General features: G+C 45.8%; 1 protein-coding gene across 2 annotated transcripts in view; it reads right to left on the minus strand.

The window, feature by feature from the left end:
* The window catches only part of fmnl1a (formin-like 1a), a 184060-nt gene that overhangs the window by 48526 nt on the left and 112307 nt on the right, over positions 1–23227 (minus strand). The window contains exons 6-10 of one of the 2 annotated variants that reach the window (XM_052038818.1): positions 13503–13556; positions 12814–12954; positions 9523–9628; positions 7788–7864; positions 7059–7152 (exon numbers count right to left, since the gene is read on the minus strand). In XM_052038818.1, the coding sequence (XP_051894778.1) occupies positions 7059–7152; positions 7788–7864; positions 9523–9628; positions 12814–12954; positions 13503–13556 (472 nt within the window). The remainder of the gene's footprint in view (positions 1–7058; positions 7153–7787; positions 7865–9522; positions 9629–12813; positions 12955–13502; positions 13557–23227) is intronic. The other variant, XM_052038819.1, reaches the window with a different exon arrangement.

Raw genomic sequence — 23227 nt, forward strand, 5'->3', positions numbered from 1 at the left:
AGAGACACACGCAAAAAAAAAAGACTTGTTGTCAAGGGAAACTGGGAGTTTTCAGCAGGGTAGACAATCTAAAGAAACCCTAACTTATTAATTAAAAGTTGTGAAGAATTGTAATCAGATAGAATGAGGAAGAACTATTTCCTCTGGGAAATGAGTAGGTAAAGTGGTGAAAATCAAGGATGAAGAAAGAAGAGACAAGAAGAAAATCCTGACCGCAGAGGTTATCAGGGTCAATAGTCCAGGAAGTCGCCAGGAAATGGTCAATATTGCCTCTGTTACCTCCTTGTATTCACATTTGCAGAGTGAAAATATCCCAGCAAATTCCTGCCATCACAGATTTTACAAGATAAATACTTCAAAATGATAAATGCAAAAAGGTGTGGAGGCAGGAAGCAGAGCAATGGGACGGCAGACAGCTGTGCCACACATCTGGAAAGCTGGGACAGGTAGCTAGCTGCACCATACACCTGGAAAGCTATAAGTAAGTAGACAGCTGTGTCAAATATCTGGAAGGCAGGGGCTGAGAGGACGGCTGTGTCACACATCTGGAAAGCTGGGATTGGGCCTACAGCTATGCCACACATCTGGAAGACTGGACTGCATTTACAGTTGTGACACGCATCTGGAAGGATGAGAGTGGGCAGCTGTGCCATACATCCGGAAGGGTGGGACTGAGCAGACAGCCATGTCACACATCTGGAAGGCTGGACTGTGTTTACAGCTGTGTCACACGACTGGGAGGCTGGGTCTGAGAGAGAGGTGTGTCACACGACTGGGAGGCTGGGTCTGAGAGAGAGGTGTGTCACACATCTGGGAGGCTGGCACAGAGTGGTGTGTCACACATCTGGATGGCTGGGGCTGATAGAGAGGTGTGACACACATCTGGGAGGCTGGCACAGAGTGGTGTGTCACACATCTGGATGGCTGGGGCTGATAGAGAGGTGTGACACACATCTGGGAGGCTGGGACTGAGAGAGAAGTGTGTCACACATCTGGAAGAGTGGGTCTCAGAGAGATGTGTCACACAACTGGGAGGCCGGCACAGAGAGAGGTGTGTCACACATCTGGGAGGCTGGGACCGATAGAGAGGTGTGTCACACACCGGGAAGGTTGGGACTGAGAGAGGTGTGTGTCACACATCTGGGAGGCTGGGACTGAGAGAGAGGTCTATCACATTTTTGACCAACAACAGACAGGGTGCTCCCTGGCCTTCTCCATGTTAACATGCTTCTCTATGTTAACAGCAGAAGCCAAGACATGAAGATCCATAAAGAGCCTCTCCATTCCTGGAAGGCCAGACAACCCAGTGCCTGACTCAATCACGGAGAGCTTAAACCTCATGAAGGCTGCCTGGTTATTCCAAACACCTGCATCCAAGAGAATGACGGAGCACAGCGGAGAATGGCTCATTCTTGCATAGTGCTGTGTGCATGGGAGGGGTAGGGAGTGGGGGCCCCATAGACCTCCTCACACGGCCCCATCCATCCTTGACCACCCCAGAGAGGACACAGGCTGTAGAGGGGAGGAGAAATGTCACAGAGATAAGTAACATCTGGCACTTCTGCTCCAGAACAAGGTGGCAGGTGGTGCCAAGGTATATTTGATCGAGGAGGTTAGGACGTCAATGTTTATATTTCTTCCTTCACCTTAAAAAAAGTTCCATACCACGACACTGCAAGAAACAGCACCCAAACCAGCTGTCAGAACGAGGCGGGATGCCGTCAAGGGGTCCTGGGATTTCCTTGCTATTGCTCTGGTTTGAATAATAATCCAGTGTTAAAGTTGCTCTATGAATTGAAGCACCTTCATTTCTATAACTAGTCGTTTGAATTGCATGATAAAGTTTATAAAAATTGTGCACTTTCAGACTAATGACGCCTCCTGAAGTCATTACTTACTTCAGTTAATCTACGTTTGACAAGTTCACAGTTGAGTGGGTGCCTCACAAGATTCAGGAAGACACTCTTTCCTACACAGATCCGTCAGCAGAGGGCAATGTTGTCCACATGTTGACACTGTGTGGTCAAGTGCATTCACTGGCTGGTCACAGGTTTGACAATGGAGACACTGTTCCAGTTACATGCATTCACTTTACTGCACACAGGTCAATACATGTTGTCTTCACAAACACCAGTTGTTGACTTGGGGATTTGTCGGGAAGGGATGGGAAGCAGTCAGGAATGGAGTCACAGCTTGGCTCAAGGATCAGAAGTCGGGCCAGAACATTGGTCGAGGGTTGGATCAAGGAGCTGGGGCCAGAGTCTGTGTTAAATAAGGGATCGGGGGGGTGGGGGGGTCATTGGTCATTGTGGGATACAATCAATGCTTGAGGGAGGAGGGTGCAGTACAGTAGACAAGGGGAAAGGGGAGAGCCCTGATTGTCAGTAATCAAGTGGGTTCCCCGGGCCGGCACCTACTCAGGAACCAGTGCTAATAAAACATTACTGCCCCAAGAGTGCCGACTAACAGGCACATCTCACAACACATGGCAACTTCCAGGGCAATGTTCCATGTGCATCCAATGCGGAAAATATGTGACTGGTCTAGCGCCAACCACAGCTGAATTTTATGGAGAAGTTCAAGTCCACTCAGAAATCACCGCAGTCACACTCTGCACTAGAATTTCTCCATACAGAGAAGCAGCATGATACAGCACGAAATGCAAGAGGACAGATCAGTGGCAGGCAGGACAGGCGCGAATGAGATCCTGAGGGGAGTAACCTCTGCGTGGGCGTGGATGAGAACAAAACTAAGGTGACATTGCAAGAGTAAGGAATGTGGCAGTGAGCATCAAGTTCAGCACTGTGGAGCTAAAATTCATCAAATCTGTTACTCAGCCAACGGAGAGGACATGTTCGAAGGTGGTCTAATCATTCACACGGCTTCAGACAGCTCATCGTGAGCATTGCCCCCTTTCTGGTCTGGAAGATTTGCATTTGTATAGTGCCTTGGGATGTTCCAATGTGCCTTGCAGCCAGCGAAGCTCCATGGACATGTAGTCTCTCGTAAAACAGGGTGAACTGCAGCCAATTTACACACAGCAAGTGCCTCCTCTCCCCACCCGCCGAAAAATCAATGTGATAATGGTCAGGCTGATGCTAATTAACCACTGGCATCCTCGCATCAATGGTACTGCCACAGTGATCATCCTCTGGAATAAGGACCAGAAGACGAGATAAAACTCTCAATTTTTAGGTTGATTGGTATTGGTATTGGTTCATTATGGTCATTTGTACCGAGGTACAGTGAAAAACTTGGCATGCACACCGTTTGTACAGATCAATTCATTACACAGTGCATTGAGGTAGTACAGAGCACATTGAGGTAGCACACAGTGCATTGAGGTAGTACAGGGTAAAAACAATAACAGAATACAGAGTAAAGAGTCACAGAAATTTTATAAGTGTAGAACGATTATAGTAAAAGTAATGAGTAGATCTGCAGAGGGCAGCTTGCAACGAGTCGCCACGCTCCGGTGCCAATTGGCCACTGTAAGTTGCCCCTAGCGTGTAGGTGAGGGGTAGAATCTGGGCTGAGTTGATGAGAATGTGGGTAGAATAAAAAAAATGGGATTAATGTACAATTAGTGTAAATGGGAGGTTGATGGTCGGGACAGACTCAGTGGGCTGAAGGGCCTGGTTTCAAGCTGTATCTCTCTATGACTCTATCATTATCAATCTTAGCGTCAGAAATGAGAGATAAAACGCGATTTCTCCAGGAAGCCTGAGTCATCACCCGGAGTGGAACCGTTTCAGTGTCTGTCCTTCTGTTACTGCTCTGTCTAGATCGGTTCGGAATGAGTCTATTTCCAATCAGTTGCTGTGCCTACTCGAGCATCCCCTCAACAACCGTGCTGCAACATTGACCTTTCTCTTGCTGAGCAGCCGCAGTGGTTGGATGCAAGCCGCTGAGGCAGGGACAAGACTCAGCCAATCAAAAAACAGTGAATAAGCAACTCCAGGTTTGAACAGCTTGGTGTGTAAAACACTGATGTTGTTAGAAATCTGAAATAAAACAGAAACTGCTGAAAATACTCAGCAGGTCAGGCACCTCAGCGCATGTGGTGACAGGAGGAGGGCCAATGACCTTTGAAGGGCCTCAAACCACAAACTCTGTGCCCCGGCTGCTGCCTGGGTGTTTGAAACAGCCTCTGTACTTTATGCTGTTAAATGTAAAGTTTATTTTTTAGATCTCCAGTGCAATCTTTCTCCTGTTAGTAATGTGCTACAGGTATCGGAGCACAGAAGATAGAAGCAGGAGTAGGCCATTCACCCTTTGAGCCAGTTAGTCATAGGGTCGTACAGCAGGGAAACAGGCCCTTCGGCCCAACTTGTCCATGCCGACCAAGTCGCCTACCTGAGCTAGGCCCATTTGCCTGTGCTTGGCCCACATCCCTCCAAACCTTTCCTATCCATGTCCAAATGGTCTTTTAAATGTTGTAATGGTACCCATCTCTACCACTCTCTATGGCAGCTCGTTCAACACACCCACCACCCTCTGTGTGAAAAAGCTGCCCCACAGGTTCCCTTTAAACGTTCCCCCTTTCACCTTAAACCTATGCCCTGTAGTTTGAGACTCCCCTACCCTAGGAAAAAGACAGTGACCACCTTATCTACACCCCTCATGATTTTATATACCTCTGAGATGTCGCCCCTCTGCCTCTTTCGCTCCATGGGACTCATCAGACGGTCTAGTGCCTGGGGAGTTGGTCACGGTTTCTCCCTCAGCTGAGATCATTGTAAGAGAATATTGGGCCTTGCAACTCTGCTGTTTGTGGAAGCTGCCATTTCCCTGGCATTACCATAGCAACAACACCTCACCGGCTGAAATCCAGTCCAGATGAAGGGTCTCGACCCAAAATGTGGACTGTCCATTTCCCTCCACAGATGCTGAGTTCCTCCGGCAGTTTGTTTTTTTGCATCCAATGTTTGATTCAGGAGAGATCACAGTTCTCCTGATTTCCAGCCCAATCTCAACCCTTCAGCAAATGCTAACCCAAAACTGATTTGAGTGTGTTTGCAGGGCCAGGGCGGAGAAGCGAACAAAATGGCAACTGGGTTAATCTTGAACTCTCTTTAAGGATACAAACTGCTTTGAGGGCTTATAAATGGACATGTCACTATAGCCAGCAGCAGCTCTAAAACAAAACATTGTTAAAGCAACATCATCCTCTAGGACATTCCATTTAGTTTCATCCGAGGAGCAGCCAAAGCTTGGTCACATTACAGCTGAGCTCTAATCTTATGGGAGGGATGTCTCTTTGCAAACTGCCAGCTGCTGTTTTACTTCAGAAAACGTGACTCAGGCACGTTCAGTAATGAGGCTGTAGTGGGACCACCGCCCCACCCTGAAACCCACCCCGAAACCCACCCCCTCTCCACCCTCCACCAACTCCGAGGATAAAACCCACGCAGGCCAGTGAAGAGCAACGCAAGCAGTAGGGGCAGTCAGCCTCCAGATCCCACCTGCTAAAGTAAAGGAATCGTCGATAAACGTCAGGCGTCGGCTGAAGGCACATTCCGGAGGTCAAAGATCGAGAGAAGGGAACCATTCCCCATCCACTGGAATCTTTTGCTGTATTTTGTTGTTTAATAATAGCACAAGGGTCTAAATGCAGAATGTGTGGGTGGCGCACACACTCTCAGTGTTTCAAACAGATGACTTGGAAGCTAATCATTCCAATCATTAACCGCCTGCAACTGCGACAACTGGTCCAGAGTGATTGCAAAAAGCAACACACCACGACCAGCCTGGAACCTCTCCAAGTGAGTTACAGAATACCAGAGAGATCAGTGCTGCTTCTCTCCTCCCCAGGAGGAAAGAGCAGTGTGCTGCAGAATTGTGAATTACATTTTTTCTTACCCCACATTCTCTTTACAAAGGAAGAGCACTGTTTGATCTTCCACTTGCAATATTATGATTAGATTACAAGGCAGCAACGCACGGCTGAAGCAGACGCAGTGGAAGGGTCAGTTCATCAGAAGGTCGCTCTCTCGAGATTTTAAGAGGCAAAAGCTCACTTTGTCCAAAGAGGTATGGCACAGAATGGTTTACTGGGAGAAGCGGTTGATGAAACAGGGTTTATATTTACCTCTGGAACAAGGGTAGTGAGGTGTATCCATTCACACTGTGGTCAGTGTGTACAGCACTGCTCCAACACTGGGCTGCACTGCCCAAGGATGAGATGCTAAGCCAACATCTGGTAATTTGGACATAAAAGATCTCATGCCACTACTGATGCCCCGGTCAACAATTATTTCACCAAAATAGAGTACTTCATCATTTGTCTTGTTAAGATACGAGGCTCTGCATTTATCAATAAAACAGACTCCCATTTCAAATGTAACCCATTGGCTGTAAGCCATAATGAGACTTGTATCATGGGGTAGAACAGGAAATCAGCTGGCCATTTGGTTCTGTTCTGGCTCTTTTGAAGAGCAGTCTACTTAATTGTACCCGCCCACTCTTTCCCCTGGCCTCTGCCATTGGCTCCTTGTTCAAACAGTCAAAAGGTCAAATCCCAACTGATCAAGTATATCAGTCCACTACCTCATTTAGTGTGGATTGCCCATTGCCAAGGGAAGGTTGGACTAGAGGAAACTCCAATCTAAAACTGACGCGGTAAATTATCTGCCTAGTTAGTGGAGCATTAGTGACCACTTTGTTCTATTGGAAGAGACACTATAGAAGGGTGAGGTATCAAAGTAATTCAATATGTGATTAAATCACATTCATACCAGTGCAAAACTAATACGTGAGTGTTGAGGTCTGTCTCCCACCCGCCCTGCTTTGGAATATTTAGCAGTCGACGATGGTTGAGTAAAATTAAGCATGAAGTGAACAGGTGAACCCTTTGGCAGATTGTCCCTTCCTACACACTCCTGATGTCACAGCCTGCAGTGCAGGAAGCCCACACAGACAAAGCACATGCGACATTTTAAATATGAACCGTGTCGCAGTCAGATATAACCTGCAAACACTCGAGCATTCCAAAATATGTTTAATAAACATTGGTGGAGACACTACCCTGTGCAAACCCCGACAGACAAGACTCCTACCTCTTTGAAGTTCTCAAAGGCTGCAAGGATGATGTCATGTCCACCTCGCACCAGGCACACTGCAGCCAGCAACTCCAGCACCAGCGCTTTCGTCCTGCAAGTGGAAGAAAGCGCAAACCTCCAGTAATCTTACAGAACAGACTGGGCTTCCCTCAAGTACAGGGCAGGGCAGACTAGATATTACAACAAGGCAGCAACAGAGGTCTTCAAGGAGCTTTCTCAAAAATATCCTCTCATTGGTGACAAGGCTGGCGTTTCTTGCCATCCCACTACCTGTTACCCTCCAGTAGTCGTCGATGACCTCCTGCCCAAACTGCTGCAGTGTGTGGTGTGAAGGCCCACCATGTTGCTAACTAAAATACTCCAAAGCTTTCGCTCAGAATGTGTTAAATGTCACTGTTGGAAGGCCCAGGATTGGTTCAATCCCAGAGCCATGAGACTTGACATTGGTTTAATCCCAGAGCCGAAAGACCTGGGATTGGTTAAATTCTATTGCTGGGAGACCTGGGGTTGGTTGAATCCCAAAGCTGGGCGACTAGGGTTGGTTAAATCCTATTGCTGGGAGGTCTGGGATTGGTTGAATCCCAGAGTTGGGTGATCTAGGATTGGTTCAATCCCAAAGCTAGGAGACCCTGAATTGGTTCAATCCGGAGCCTGGAGACCTGGGACTGGGATATATTTTGACTCCTGTATCGCTATGGTGCAGATCATTTTATCACCATCTCTTACCTTGCATTCTTATTGTTCAGACTGAGGGTGATCTCATTCACACATTGCTCATGTTCCATCACCAAGGTGAAACCGGACTAGAAGAGAAATCAAAACACAGACCAACAGTGACTGCGAGCATTCAGGAATATATTAAAACATAATATTAAAACATTGATGTTGGATATTAAAATAAAAACAGCTGGCCCTTCTAATGCTAAGCAAGTCAATCAGTACATGGAATGAGACAATTTGGATTAAAGTTTATAGATTAGAAGTCTTGCAAGCAAGGAAGTCCTAAAACAGGTTGTAGTGTTTGCATTTGGTCATGTTAACTTTCACTTTCATATAACTGAGCGGAGGATGATTTCACGGTTGTTCATGAGTGTTTCAGATGTTCAGTTTCTTTACACCTCGGGGATGGGGGTGTAACGTACTTGAGCTCGATCACTACGGCTTGGAGACCTGCCATTGGCTCATTTCCTGCACGACCTATTGCGACGGACAGGAAGTGCTGAGGCTGATCTGAGGGCACAGGCCCGCAGTTGTGGTGCTCCCAGAGGTAACTCACCCAGGGCTGATGGGCTAACGGAGCTGGTGGTCCATCAGCCAGAGGCTTCCAGGGAGATCAACGAGCACTCTTGCTCCTTTGTGCTTGTTGTGGAGATAAAAGAGTGATTGGTGCTGGCAGCTGCCAATCAGGCGCCAGTCATTGAGGCAAGCCAGGAGTAACTCCCCCAGTTTCCCGTGGGAAACAGGAAACCGGTGTTGAATTGCTCACTGGCAAATGGAGCAGGCTTCACAGCATGCCCTCCTCCAAACAGTGGAACCAACGCCACTGCACATATCAGCGTAGGAGGTGGTGAGATACTTCAAGGCACAGGTCCTACCTCCATACCTCAAAATGGAAACCGGGATGTCCAGGACATCCAGGAGCTAATTAACCAAAAATGCAAAGCACTCTTGGATTGGGAAGCTGCCCCACACCTCAAGGGAGAAGAAACAGCTCTACAGGAACCTGAAGGCTTAGGTTCAACAGAAAACCCGTGAGTTAAAGGACAGAGGCCAGGTAGAGAGTGTACAGGAAACCCAGCACTTCACAGAACCATATCGCTCATGGATTCCACTGTGCTGACGAGACCATCCAAATTCCAAAAGATCCAAGACCAGATGAGAGAGAGAGAGAGAGGCAGGCAAACTCACTGGCTTCATCAGAGACATCGTCAAACAGTGGAAAAGACTTTTGGTGGCACGAGCCATCAGAAGGGTTGCAGGCGAGGCCTTAGTTCCCAGTCATGGCTCACGGACCAATCGCCTCGCAGAATGGCTGCATCAGTGATGCTGGGAGGACACTGGGGGTTCTGCAGTCATGAAAGGTAGCTGTGACCACGAGACTAGTTCCAGGGGCAAATCCAAGGCAAGGGCCTTATCCATTGCCTCTAACCCATGATGTTTCAAAGCATGAAGTCAATTGTACCACAAGGACTGAACTGCTGGCATACCCATGGAGCTGGGGGCCAACAGAGGGTCAAATTACACAAAGACACAGATGGACATTTATAACATGAAAGTTTCTTTAGTAAAGCAAGATTAAAGTCTTCACTATATAAAGTATATTTGCTTCAGAGATTATTTGTAAAGTACATTGTGGAAGTTGCAGAGAACAAGATAAGACTGTGTATAATTAAAAGTATCAGGAGGTCCACCCAATACACTGGCCAAAGCCAGCACCTGGGGCCAAGTGGCTCTCTCTCACCTGGTAGTTCATGATGGCACGGAGGCACATTATGCAGACGTGGACATCGTCCTTCTGGCTGACAATCCGCGAGTTCCGCAGTGCTTTCCTACTGTGCATGTTGTGCCTGTGACAAACACAGCGAGCAGACGTTACCATCAATGAGCAGTGGAAAACGTGCATCTCATGCAAATCTTTGAAGCGGGTGATTGGCAAGACGAAGAAGTACACTGGGGGGGATACGCACCAGCCTAATGCCTGGTTTCAGTGGCAAGTCAAAGCAGATGGTGCAGTGTTACGTGACGTGATGTGAAACGGTAGAGGCGGAGGTGATTCCCGTTGTGGGATTCGGGGTGAGAGGAGGAGAGAAACGCGGGTGGGGAGGGCAGGATCACTTCACCATCAAGCCAGAGCCCACAAGGTGGGCAGCAGTAGAGTTTCCCCGGATGTCCCTCAGCAATATTGCTGGAGGACTGGGAGTCTCTCGACGCCTTCGGAGGGTTAGCAAGAAGAGGAAGGGAAGAGGTAACAGGCGTCACAGAGCCGTGAAAGTGGGCCATGGCCAATGAGTGCACGTGGGCAACCTGTGAAGCAATGGATGGAGCAGTGACCAGCAGGAGACAGCCTAGTTAAACCAGGCTGGAAGGTGTTGAAGTGGAGCTGCAGCTCACTGGTGCAATTCATGCATACACTCCCATGATCGATGCAAAATTGTGACATTGGTATCCTTGGGGATCAGCCACTGATCAACAAGAACACACAGACACTTATACCAGTTCATACATCCACAAGTACATCAGTCAGCATTCATTTGCCATTCCCGAAGCATCCAGGGAGGTTCATAAAACAAATACAAGCAGCATAACACAGGGAGGTCGAGGGACTGAACAGAATGTCATGCATCAGGTCTGTGTGGACTGAACAATGTGCTACACATGGACTGCACTGGAGAGCTCGGTGGGTGAGTGGTGCATCACACAGGGAGGCTCGTGGGACTATTCAATCACTTAGAGGGAACCTACATGGGTTAAAGAATAAAAAGCCACGCTGCTCTCTGGTAAGCTTTTGATTTGCCTCCGTGTACCCACCGAGAGAAGACACATCCCCAAGAAGCATGAAAACAACAAAGAGAAAGGTTAATATTCACATTTAAACTCACAGCTGCGGCTACAGAAATGCACAAACTCCCCCCGGCGACATTCTCGAAGCCCACATAATATATCTTGTGAAGTAATTAATTTCCTCAAGCTTGTGTCACAAAATTCATTTCCCCATGATTGGTTCCAACATTTTCTGCAGCAGCTCCGGTCTAGAGTTGACTCAGGCTGTGATGCACATAATGAAGCCAATATCTGGAGCCATGTGCGGGGAAGCTTGCATCCTATGGGAGTGGCAACCTCATCACCTTCCCAAGGTCAGTTCACTGGCATCATTTTCTGGATGTTCAGGGGCTCACCCACAACATTGAGAAGTGGGGGATCCAGAAAGTTAGCTGCCAACAGTCAGTAAAGTGAGGTGGTGTCAGAGGACGACAGAACCGTAGCTGGGACGGAGGGTTTGATGTATCTTTATACACAGAGTACTGCATCACTTGCTTAATGCAAAGGCTGGAATTCTTTTGCACTTTATTTTTGATTTGGTTTGGGAGTGTTTTTCTCGGTTAACATCACTGTTCAGTAAATTCAAGTGTTTCAGTAATTTAAATGAAATTTTAAGCAAATGAGTCTATTATTGATCTTGAGGATAAACTGCCACTAAGTAGAAATGGCAGTGGTAATGTGTGCACATTCAATGTCAGTTAATGCTCTCTGTATTTTTACATTCTGTATTTCCTTTTCTCAGCCCCAGTATTCTCGTCAGAGTTATAAACATAGAAACAGATCTTTCAGCTCACTGTGTACATGCCGACCATCAAACACCTTCTGTGCCCACAAACAAGTGCGACAGGTTCTTAGACTGTGCAAATTATCTCCATTTCGAAAGCCACGTTCTCTAAACCAAGATGCATGGTTGACATAAAATATATTGCCAAGCAGAATTTTATCCATTTAAAAAAAATCTCAAGTAGGTCCTTGGAGTGTTTTTTTCAGTTATTATCAGTTAAAGATGAAGAATTCAAGCCCTAACATGTGGCAGATGCCTAATTTAAATGGAAGTTAGTCTGATAAACTGAGTACAAAATCCCAGCATGGAGACTGCGTCGGATGGCTCAAGAAAGTTTTGTGTTGTTTCGTGCACAATGACGTCCTCCTCTCCATCCACAGAGTGTAAGTGGTTTTCCTTCCTTAGTCATCAATGGTTCAAAAACAATTTAAAAAACCACTCTGAAATGTGGCCCAGGAAAGGAAAGATTTGGAATTTTTCCTCACAGATTCTCATCACGGAGCACAGTATGGGTCAACCAGGTTACTGCGTTTTGTAGTTACCTCTCAAAAATGGTCAGCCCCTCCAGATGATCATGTACATGGCTATACTGAGCCTGGGAATTGGATGGTGAAGTGGATCATTCAACGGTCCGGTCACCTCCAATACCCAAGTGCAATCCAGCCCGGACTAATGGAATGAAGGTCTCCTGGGGAACCAACTCACTCAGGTCATGGCTGCAAGACAGCATCAGCTTCTGGGTGAAGTTAACAAGACCCAAACCTGTGGAGATGAGCATGTTTGACAGTGGGCTCACGGTGAGCCTGGTCTGTCCAACGTAACTCCCCATACATTGCGTGACCGTATTCTGGGAGTGAATTGGCGGTTCCTTCAGAGGCTAAACAGGCCCTGCACTGTTGTGTCCAAAGAAGAAAAATGTTACCTGCATCCAATATGGGACACTGCTCAAAAATCTTAGGCCACAGAGCAGGAAACTTTAACCCACAAGAGAAGAGTTATCAATGTTTACACTGGAGTCTAACCTTAAAATTCTCATGCTCATAAAGGAGAAATAAACACGGACCTACCTGCAACGAAGTAAAAGTGAAAGACCCCACATCACTCCTGCATGATCTTATTCCATCCCCTCTACCAACCTCACACTCTGTCTCACTGTCCCTATTCTGCTATAAAGATTTTGGTCAGGGTGCACTGAATGGTCACACACTGCAGACATGTAGAAAGGAGGCCAAAGGTAGCAGCCTGACTTTCACAATAAGTAGCACAGAATAAACCTTCCTCATAACAAAGACATTTCATCAAGCTGCGAGCGAGCTCCTTGGTTTTAAACCTTACTTAAAGCCAACTAATTCTTGGCACGAAACATGTCAAATCGAGCGCGGAAGCACACTAATGCTCTTCAACTTGAAATCCTTAAACCCTCCTCACCTGACGGTGAGATGACGTCCACTGGCTCTGGAAGACCCATGCGTAGGCGAGTTGCCTCTACTGAGATCTTCTACAGACCTATCCAAGGGCTTGCTTTTCTCGGAAGCAATTCCTCCATTATCCGTACTCTCCATGTCGTGCCTGAAACACGGGAAGAAGGAAAATATCTTGCTCATAAAACCGTGACTGTCATTCTCAGTCCTGTATTTTCGTTCTTCTGAACTAAGTGCCCAAGGCTGCCCAAAAAATGAACTGGACATATAGTAACCCTTCCAGGACAACAGGTTGATCCTGAGTAGATGTGGCCCCTGTCACAAGCTGAGAAGAGGAAAAGCAACAATTTCAATGCCCTTGTTCTGAAATTGCATTGATATTTTTGCTCACAACAGAAATTCTTTGAAAACACGTCCGAACATCCCTACTCCAAGGAAACGGAACCAGGAATTTTATTTCTCTTTGCAAATCTAGTGAAATAAATTTTGCAAATCTAATAAGACAGAAGCAATTATAAATAATTTCATTTTAATGTTACTTATTCACTACTTTTTTCTTAAAGCATGATTTAATTTTTAATGAGCAGCATTAGTACAGAAGCCTTCTGCAGATTACTGAATATTGAAGGAGTTAGTATTTTGACTACCCAGCCAGCGCCAAGCACTACTGCTGGTAGAATGAATGGCAGACGATACCTTTCCACATAACTCAAACTCCTCACAAAATTCCAAGCAGTTTCTTTAAAAGATCTGAAAAACAAGACGGGATTTGGGTGTTGAAATGTGAGCACATGGTTCGCCAAGCTGAACTACGTAGTTTGACTGGGCAAGGCTAAAAACAATGCTTTGATCATGGAGAGCAGGAACTCATGCAGCTGCCCAATCTCAGCCTGACTTCATCCCTCTCCTGTCACCTCCACGAGCTCACCTGCAAGTCAGAGTGCCCTCTATTTATGTACCAATGTGAATTGATTTATTTATGGTGATGGTTAACCCACTGGAAGACTGCCTATTACCATTTCCATCCGATATCTATGTACCTACACTGACAGTAGGGCCAAAGAGATGGAACACTGGCTGATCTCCAACCAGGGAACTGAAGGCAAATGAAAGTAAACCACCATCCAACTGTCTTCTAATGTTATGTGGTGGAGATGTCGAGCTGATTTAACTGTCATCAAGTCAAAAGGTACTCATTTTTCCAATTAATAGAGTGTAACTTATGCACATATAAACTCTCCATTGCACATTGTTCTGGAATAACTGTCTTCGCAATGCCCTATTCTATACGAATAGAAAGGTATGTTTAAAAAACTGTTCTCTTTAATGGGGTCTGTTACTGCACTGTGCATATAACAATACAGGAGAATCTCCCACCTTCTCTTGACATCACAGAAGATGAGCAATCAGGAAGGCATATTGAATGCTGTGTTTTTATTGCAAGAGGGATTGACTACAGAAATAGAGCAGTCCTTTTACAACCATGCAGGGCAGAGTACATCGGTGGTCTCCTTATTCAATAAGGGAGAACAAGTCCACTGGATAGATTCCCAGGATGAAGGGATTATCATTCGAGAGGATGAAAATAAGTAGTGTCAATACACAGTCGAGGTTAGAAGAATGAGAGGTGATCTTATTGAAACATGTGGGAATCTGAAGTGCTTGACAGCTTAACTACTGAGAGGATACTTCCCTGATCACAGGACAAAGAGACTGAAATGAAGATGATTTTTTTCTCTCAGAGAGTTGTGAATCTTTGGAGCTTTTTACCCCAGAGAGTGATGGAGGTATATTCACAGTGATATTCAGGACTGACATCATAAAGTTTGAGACCATGGCAGATCAAAATTATGCAGAGCAGGCAGGAAGATGGAGTTTGGGGTCAAAGATTAGCTCAGTCAAATTTTACTGTGTGGTGGAGAAAGTCTGAAAGCTGAATGGCCTACTATTTTATGTATTCTAATGTTAAACCACTGCTGCTTATTATAAGGTGCATAAATTAACCAAAGCCAGAAGTGAAATCTAAGTGGTTTATGCATGCTCGCACAACCCAGTGACTGAATTAGTGCCTTCAACATGCCGCTAGCTTGAGTTATTATACATAATTCATGCTGGGCTATTTATTTTTTTTATTTGTTTTATGGTCTGTGGTGAAGGTGCAAGCTGTTTATGTGTCACATTGCAGTTGAAAAGTAATGGAAGTGCACAGCATAGAGCAGTATTTTTATATTCTGGTTACTTTGTTTCTCATTACATTTTGTTAACAGATGAATTATTCAGTACATAACTAACTGCTAGTTTGCATGTGCAAGGCACTCATCTTTAGTGAAAGTAAAAATGTTTAATAGTTGAACAATTACTGAGACGTTGGCAAATTTTGGGGCACTCTTTAAGTATCTAAATGAATCAATGAAATTTTCTGATATTAATGATACATAGCTCTTTTTGACAGCCCCTTACACACTGGGATAGGAATTACAGTCAACAGCAATAAATTTAATGGACTCCAGTCAAAATTTCTCTCCTCATTATTCAAGAAGAGGTACTGACAAGTTTGCAAACTTGACATTCAAGCATGTTAATAGTTTGTACCGTACCATCACTGACCAATTAGATTTTGTTTCTACTTATAAACAGTAAATGTCCTGAAAGGGCTTAAAAATTTGACTATAATTTTTTTAAAATGATAAGTTACCGAGTATGTTCTTTACCCAGATTGAAGACCACAACAACTATTTCTGAATTATTTCATGTTGCTTTGGAAGTTGACCAGTTACCTCATGTTGTGGCCGTTCCTCATGCACCAGATGCCATTTCCACATCAGTCTGTCAGTCTCGCAAAGGATGATATCATTTTCTGGGCAATGTTCTTTTCAGAACTTTGGGGAGGGTGGGAGGGGGGTGGGAGCAGAGCAATCACTGAGCACTCCTGCGATGATTATATTTTACTAATGCGGAACTGGATTGGGACCCCTCTAAGCTGAGTCCCATGCATTGCTTTCAACCATCGTCTTTTTGCCCCGCACCCACTGACCACCTCACATCATGTTTCTGACCCCCCCAACCTTCTGATGTACCCAAACCCTGACCTCCTGATGGTCTCAACTCCCCAACAGTCCTATGCTTCCCACGTGCTGAGTACAATGATGGTTTCGACTCTAGACCTATCAAACCCACACTCTCTAATGAATCCATTCGCTGCCTTGGTGAAGCAGCCAGCATAATCAAAGACCCCACCCACCCGGGTCATTCTCTCTTCTCTCCTCTCCCATCAGGTAGAAGATACAGGAGCCTGAGGGCACGTACCACTAGGCTCAAGGACAGCTTCTATCCCACTGTGATAAGACTATTGAACGGTTCCCTTATACGATGAGATGGACTCTGACCTCACAATCTACCTTGTTGTGACCTTGCACCTTATTGTCTACCTGCACTGCACTTCCTCTGTAGCTGTGACACTTTACTCTGTACTGTTATTGTTTTTACCTGTACTACCTCAATGCACTCTGTACTAACTCAATGTAACTGCACTGTGTAATGAATTGACCTGTACGATCGGTATGCAAGACAAGTTTTTCCACTGTACCTCGGTACAAGTGACAATAATAAACCAATACCAATCACCAAAAAGGACCCCAACTTCAGCCAGTTACCTGATGGTCCACCCCTGAGCTAATAGTCCAACCCTTCAGTCAACTTATCCTAGATCCCAGACACTAAATTTCCTCACCAACCCACCCCTCCTGGCCATGATCCTCTGTCAATTGTCTCTCCCTCAGAACTTGCTGCAGCTCCAAACAGCACCTAACCCCAGGGATGGTCAGTGTCATTTACATGAAGGTTGCCGTAGAAGGGACGCAACCAAAATGGTCAGTGAGTGTGACAACAACCATCTACCTCCTACTTCTGGATGCATTAGAATTTCCGGACAATTTTGTTTTTGGCATATATCTAAAAAATGCTCCAAATTTTTGAGACTATGCAGTACTTTCATACAACCTTATGTGAAGAACTTGTCTTTGAGGGAACTACCCCACTGGTATGGTTCGTAAGTGCTTACCACACACTTTACAACTGAATCAAACTGGCAAGGGTGATCCCAGGTTTGGCTGTTCTGTGCTGAGTTTGACAACAGCAAGTTCACTACTAATGTAGTTGCTAAATGTGGCCTCAGAAGCGTTAGTTATTTAGCAGTGGTTTCAGGTAAAATCCCATTCTGTTAACTGGGAACATGCAGGGGCTAAGCAAGAGGATGAGGGCAAAAATGAGGCTGAAATCTTCTCAGCACTCATTACCCACGAAGAATGAAGTGATGTACAAGTGCTGCAACATCCTGGGATCAGTGGGAGCTTGCAGAGTACAAGAGAAAAGTAAGAAGAGACAATGTCTCTTAAATTTCCATAATGGTGTCTCTCAGAAGTATGCAGCATGTTAACATAACGCTTAGCCTCGGCACTAAATGTTTCTCCAAAAGAGCAAGATCACTTCTAATCTGGGCTGAGTCACTGATCTCAGTCAGGTAATCAAGGTGAGTCAACTGGCAAGCAATGCAGAGCAAAACTAAGTATCCCCACTGCTTCCAGTCACTCACCATCTATCCTCACTAATTTCGTGAGAGGGAATAGAACTGAGAATATAAATATCGACTAACCAATTGAATTCTGAGTGGTACAGGAATGGAGAGGTGTAGGACACAAATTCAAGCAGGAATACAAATACAACAGCCATGATAATGGCAAATTTTTACAACACAGAAATAGAATTCAAAAGCATGGAGATGTTACTGAGCCCAAGAAATCACTGCTAGAATACTGAGTCATTACAAAGAGAATACTGAAGTCATGAAAACTTCCAATGTACTTCCCCTTGGTAGAGACCATATCAGTCTCACAGGCTTGTAAAACACAGGCTTGTTTTCACTGCATGAGGGAGGATTTAGGGTCAACTTAACAGTCTTTCAATTCTGAAGTTTCTACTAAAGTACGTAATTTAATAAAGACATCAGCAAGTTGCTGAAAAGTCAAATTTTGAACATTCCATTTTGAACAGGACTGCCCAAGACTTTGAGAGTTGACTAATTATATCCATGATGGATGACAGTTTAAGAGGACGTGCACTCCTGATCAGGCTCCTGCGGCTGGCCTGGAACACCACCTGTCCAAGCTCCATTCACCAGCTTGCCTCTCTTCTGAGAGTTCAGTTGTTCCCCTCTGGCTGTTATCGTGACTCTCCTGAAGGCTATTTCCTCAACCCAATACCACAACTTTTACTGTATAATGTAATATAAGTACAGCCAAAGAAGTTCAGATGTGGTAGGTTGTGCATTCTCATTGAAGAGAGATCTGATATAAGCATTACCAGCTGGAGGAGTGGTGATCCTTCTTTCCTCCTGAGAACCTGGAGTCCACTGTTCCTGAAGGAAACTTCACACATTGAATTCCTACTGACAGGGTTCACCTCTACTATTGAGATGTCACCCACTCTACTTGCCCACCACCTCTTTCCACTGCCTTAGTGTTGTCAGCTGCATTTTCCACACCAAACACAGGGAGGAGCAGATATTTTCTCCAATTAACCATGGGATGACTTCATTCCCAGCCTCCTACCCAGCTTCATTCCCACGCCGACAAATCAAGCTTTCTTTCTCATTCCCGTATCTGCCTGAACCAAACTGTTCACCACCTCAGTCTTGTGTCTGATCCTGAGCCAAGGGTCCTATCCTCTCCATGAACGACTACAACCTTTATAAAATGACCACCGCACCCCAGCTGACAATACAACACAAGAAAGCAGGAGCGGTGGTGGGCCACCAGGTACCTCAAGCCTGACCGCCAATCAATACGATCATGGCTGATCGATGCTGGCTTCAACTTCTCTTCTGTGCCAGTTCCCCGCAACCCTCAATTCCTCAATCTATAGAAGATAGAACAGTACAGTACAGTACAGGAACAAGCCCTTCCACCCACCACATCTGCACTGACCATGATGCTAATCTAACAAATCCCATCTGCCTGCACATGGTCTGTATCCCTCCATTCCCTGCCTGTTCATGAACCTGTCTAAATGCCCCTCAAACATCGGTATCATATCTGCTTCCACCACTTCCCCTGACAGCACGTTCCAGGCATCAACCACTCTCTGCGTAAAAAAAACTTCCCTCGCCAATCTTTAAACTTTCCCCCTCTCACCTTAAAACTATGCCCTCCGGTATTTGACATTTCCACCCTGGGAAAAAGACTATCTACCTCATCTCCGCCTCTCCTAAGTTATTAGAAATATATATTTAAAATAATTCCCTGATTTGCTAGCTCCACACTTGACTGTTCCAGTGCTCTATTATGCAGGACTTTGGTGAGAATAATGTGTGTAGACTTGGTGCTCGTACCCAGTGAAAGATATCCTTGCCTGGCAGTCAGCATGACGTAGATTCATTAGCTAGATTTCTGGAATGGGTGAGAAGTCCCATGAGGAGAGATTGTATAGAATGGGTTTATACCCTCTGAAGTTTAGAAGATTGAGAGATGATCTCACTGAGTCATACACACAAAACGCTGGAGGAACTCAGCATGTCAGGCAGCATCTATGGCGGGAAATAAACAGTTGACGTTGGGTCGAGACCCTTCATCAGGACTTTCTCAACCCAACGTTGACTGTTTATTTCCCTCCATAGATGCTACCTGACCTGCTGAGTTCCTCCAGCACTTTTTGTGTGTGTTGCTCCAGATTCCAGCATCTGCAGAATCTCTTGTATCTCACTGCGTCAGTCCAGATTCTGAGAGGGATTGAGAGGGGCAGTGTTGAGAGTCTAGTTCCCAAGGCTGGAGAGTGTAGTACTGGGGAATAGTCATAGGGTAAGGAATCACTTTCATGGAAAGGGGGATGAGGAGAAATTCCTTCTCTCAGGATGTGACATATCTTTGGAAATGTTCACTCCTGAAGGCCATGCATGCACAGTGGTTCAAGAACGAGACCAATATACTTCTGGACACAAAAGTAATCAACTGAAATGTGTCATGCAGGTAAGTATGAATTCCAGCACAGACTCAAAGGCTGAATGACTTCCCCCATGTCTCGCGTTCTGATGTTTTATCAGCCAGGCTCCTCATCTCCAACCTCCACAATCTAAGGCTCATTCAAAACCCCAACCACATCCACAGTGGGGGCTGATCTGTGTACTACCTGGGCATTGTGCCATCTCTTTCCTGAAGCATTCCAAGCCACCACAGCTGACAAAGACCAAGTAAGGAGAGCTCAGGTAAACACCATCAATCTGAAACACCAGCAGTTTCTCTCTGCACAGATCCTACCTGACCTAAGCGTTCCCAGCATTTTCTGTATTTATTTTTGTATTTATCTCCAACATCTGCAGATTTGTTTCTTTTTCACCAAATCTGCAGGTGAGGGCGGTCTTGGAGAATGAACCATTATCTCTGCAGAACCTTCCCTGGTGGAGATCTATCATGGATGGCATCACGCAAACCATGGCCACTCTGGTTGCATCCCAGCGATGGCTCGCTGCAGTGCTTTGGAATGTTGAAATAAGAGAAGAAGACTTCAATGTTGCTGGGTAATTATTTCTGTTGGGAAAGTTCACTGATATTTCATACCTGCTTTGAAAATTAAAAGAGCTGAAAAACTATTTTCCCCCACAGGCAGCCCAGCCCAGCTCAACATATGCCTGTCCCTTTAAGGTTCTGCTGTCTGCTAGATTATCTACTGATCACTGCTTGGTTAACCACCAGCAAAGGGTCAAAACAATGCTGACTGACCAGGTCAGCAAATGGAGCTGGAGTTGGATGTACTCAGGCCCATCCAGGAAGCTGAAAACCTCAGAGTTGAGACTTCTACCGAGGTGCTCACACCCAGGGTACAGGCTTCAGACCACCAGAAGTAAGGGGAGTAAACAGTCAGTACAGGGCTCCCCTGTGACCATACCCCTCAGCAGCAAGTATACCCCATTGGACACTGCTGGGAGGGGATGACCTAACAGGGCACAGCAGCAGCAGCCAGGTCAGCGGCACTGTGGCCAGCTCTGCAGCTCAGCAGGGAAGGGTAAAGTCAGGCAGAGCAATAGTGATACGAGACTCGATAGTTAGGGGGACAGACAGGAGATTCTGTGGCCGTGAAAGAGACACCAGGATGGTGTGTTGCCTCCCAAGTGCTAGGGTCGAGGATGTCTCAGAGTGGCTGCAGAACATTCTCAAGGGGGAGGGTGAGCAGCCAGAGGTCATGGTGCACGTTGGCACCAATGACATGGGTAAAAAGGGGGAAGAGGTCCCGCACAGTGAGTATAGAGAGTTAGGAAAGAGGCTGAAGAGCAGGACCTCCAAGGTAGTAATCTCTGGATTACTCCCGGTGCCACATGCTAGTCAGGGCAGGAAAAGGATGATAGAACAGATGAATGAGTGGCTGAGGAACTGGTGAAGGGGGCAGAGTTTCAGATTCTTGGATCATTGGAACCTATTCTGGGGCAGGGGTGACCTGTACAAGAAGGAAGGGTTGCACCTCAACTTGAGGGGAAACAATATCCTGGCCGGGAGGTTTGCTGGTGCTACTCAGGAGGGTTTAAACTAGTTTGGCAGGGTGATGGGAACCAGAACATCGGGTCAGAAAGTGGAGGGATTGAGAGGAAGGGAGATGTCAGGGCCAGTAAAAACCAGCAGGAGCAAAGTAATAGACACGATGGGATGGACAGTTTGAAGTGTGTGTATTTGAATACTGGGAGTATTATGGGTAAAGGTGATGAACTTAAAACATGGATCAGTTCATGCAACTATGATGTTGTGGCCACAACAAAGACTTGGTTGAGAGAGAGACAGGAATGGGTGCTTAATGTTCCAGGGTTTCGATGTTTTAGAAAAGATAGAGAGGGAGGATAAAGGTGGGGTGGGGTGGGGGTTGCACTAATAATCAGGGACAATATCACAGCTGCACTCGGAGCAGATGTAATGGAGGGCTGATGTTGGCAGCTGCCCTGGATGCCTGAAAAATGGCCAGATGCATTCTCAGGTGCCCTTGGTTCGTGGACCACTGAACCAAACTCGGGCTTTGCCAGACTCGTTATAAAACAGCCAGAATGAGGTCTGGCTTCTGCCCAGAGTGTTAGCAATAAAAACAGAAACTGTGTTATCTGCTGTGTAAATACATCGTTTCTGTGTAGCAGACAAAACATGTGTTATTCTTGGATGGTAAAGGCCCCCTTGTCATTATGAACACTGATAGGTATCTGTTATTCACTTTTATATTTTGGGAGTGGTGTCAGATAAGATTAGATTACTGTGGAGCCTGACGCTGAGATTCCTGTTCTTAAATCTAAGCCCTGACATTTACCCTAGTTGAGGGCAATGAATTTAAAAAGAACTATTTTCCTCCAAAAAATGTTGGTTTATTATTGTCACATGTACTGAGGTGCAGTGGGAAAACTTTGTTTTGTAAGCCATTCATAGAGATCATTTCAAAAACATAAGTACTTTGAGATAATATAAGGGAAAGCAGTAAGAGAACGCAGAATAAAGTGTTACAGTTACAGAGAAGGTACAGTGCAGGCAGACAATAAGGTGCAAGAGCCATGATGAGGTAGGTTTTAAAGTCAAGAGTTCATATTCAATGTACAAGAGGTACATTCAAGAGTCTTATGACAGCAGGATAAAAGCTGTCCTTGAGCCTGGTGGTGTGCGTTTTCAAGCTTTTGTGTCTCCTTCCCAATGGAAAGGGGGAGAAGGGAGGATGTCCGGGGCGGGTGGGGTCTTTGATTATGTTGGCTGCTTTCCCAAGGCAGCGGGAAGTGTAGACAGAATCTATGGAAGGGAGGCTGGTTTTAGTGATGGACTGAGCTGTGTCTATAACTCTCTGCAATTTCTTGTGGTCTTGGGCAGAGCAGTTGCCCTACCAAGTTGTGATGCATCTGGATAGCTTAGTTACTATGGTGCATCTATGAAAATTGGTGAAGGTCAACAGGGACATGCCGAATTTCTTTTGCCTTCTAAGGGAAGTAGAGGCGCTGGCATGCTTTCTTGGCCATATCTGGCTGGATCAGGACAAGCTAATAGTGATGCTTACACCTAGGAACTTGCAGCTCTCAACCATCAGTTTGTCTCTCTCAACCAGAGTTGCCTGAACTGCTGAGGATTTCCAGCCTTGTCTATTTTTAATTTCAGATCTGACGAAATGGAGCTGGCTCAGTGGAAGTCAACCGAAACCCTGTTTGGCCAACCTGCCCACTCTGCAGCCTGTGGTTACAAATGCACCTCGCTCCTCGACACACACAGGCCACTGAGGTTCAGCTCACAGCTCGTCACTGTGTCTGTTCTCAACCAGGCTGCTGATGGAGAGCCACAGAGCCAGTCTGGGACAGGGACATTGCATCTAAAAGCAAGGACTGGCACTGTCACAACCTCAAAATACAGAATGAGAATGATTGA

This window comes from Pristis pectinata, chromosome 25 (genome assembly GCF_009764475.1).
Source record: "Pristis pectinata isolate sPriPec2 chromosome 25, sPriPec2.1.pri, whole genome shotgun sequence".
Lineage (NCBI taxonomy): Eukaryota > Metazoa > Chordata > Chondrichthyes > Rhinopristiformes > Pristidae > Pristis > Pristis pectinata.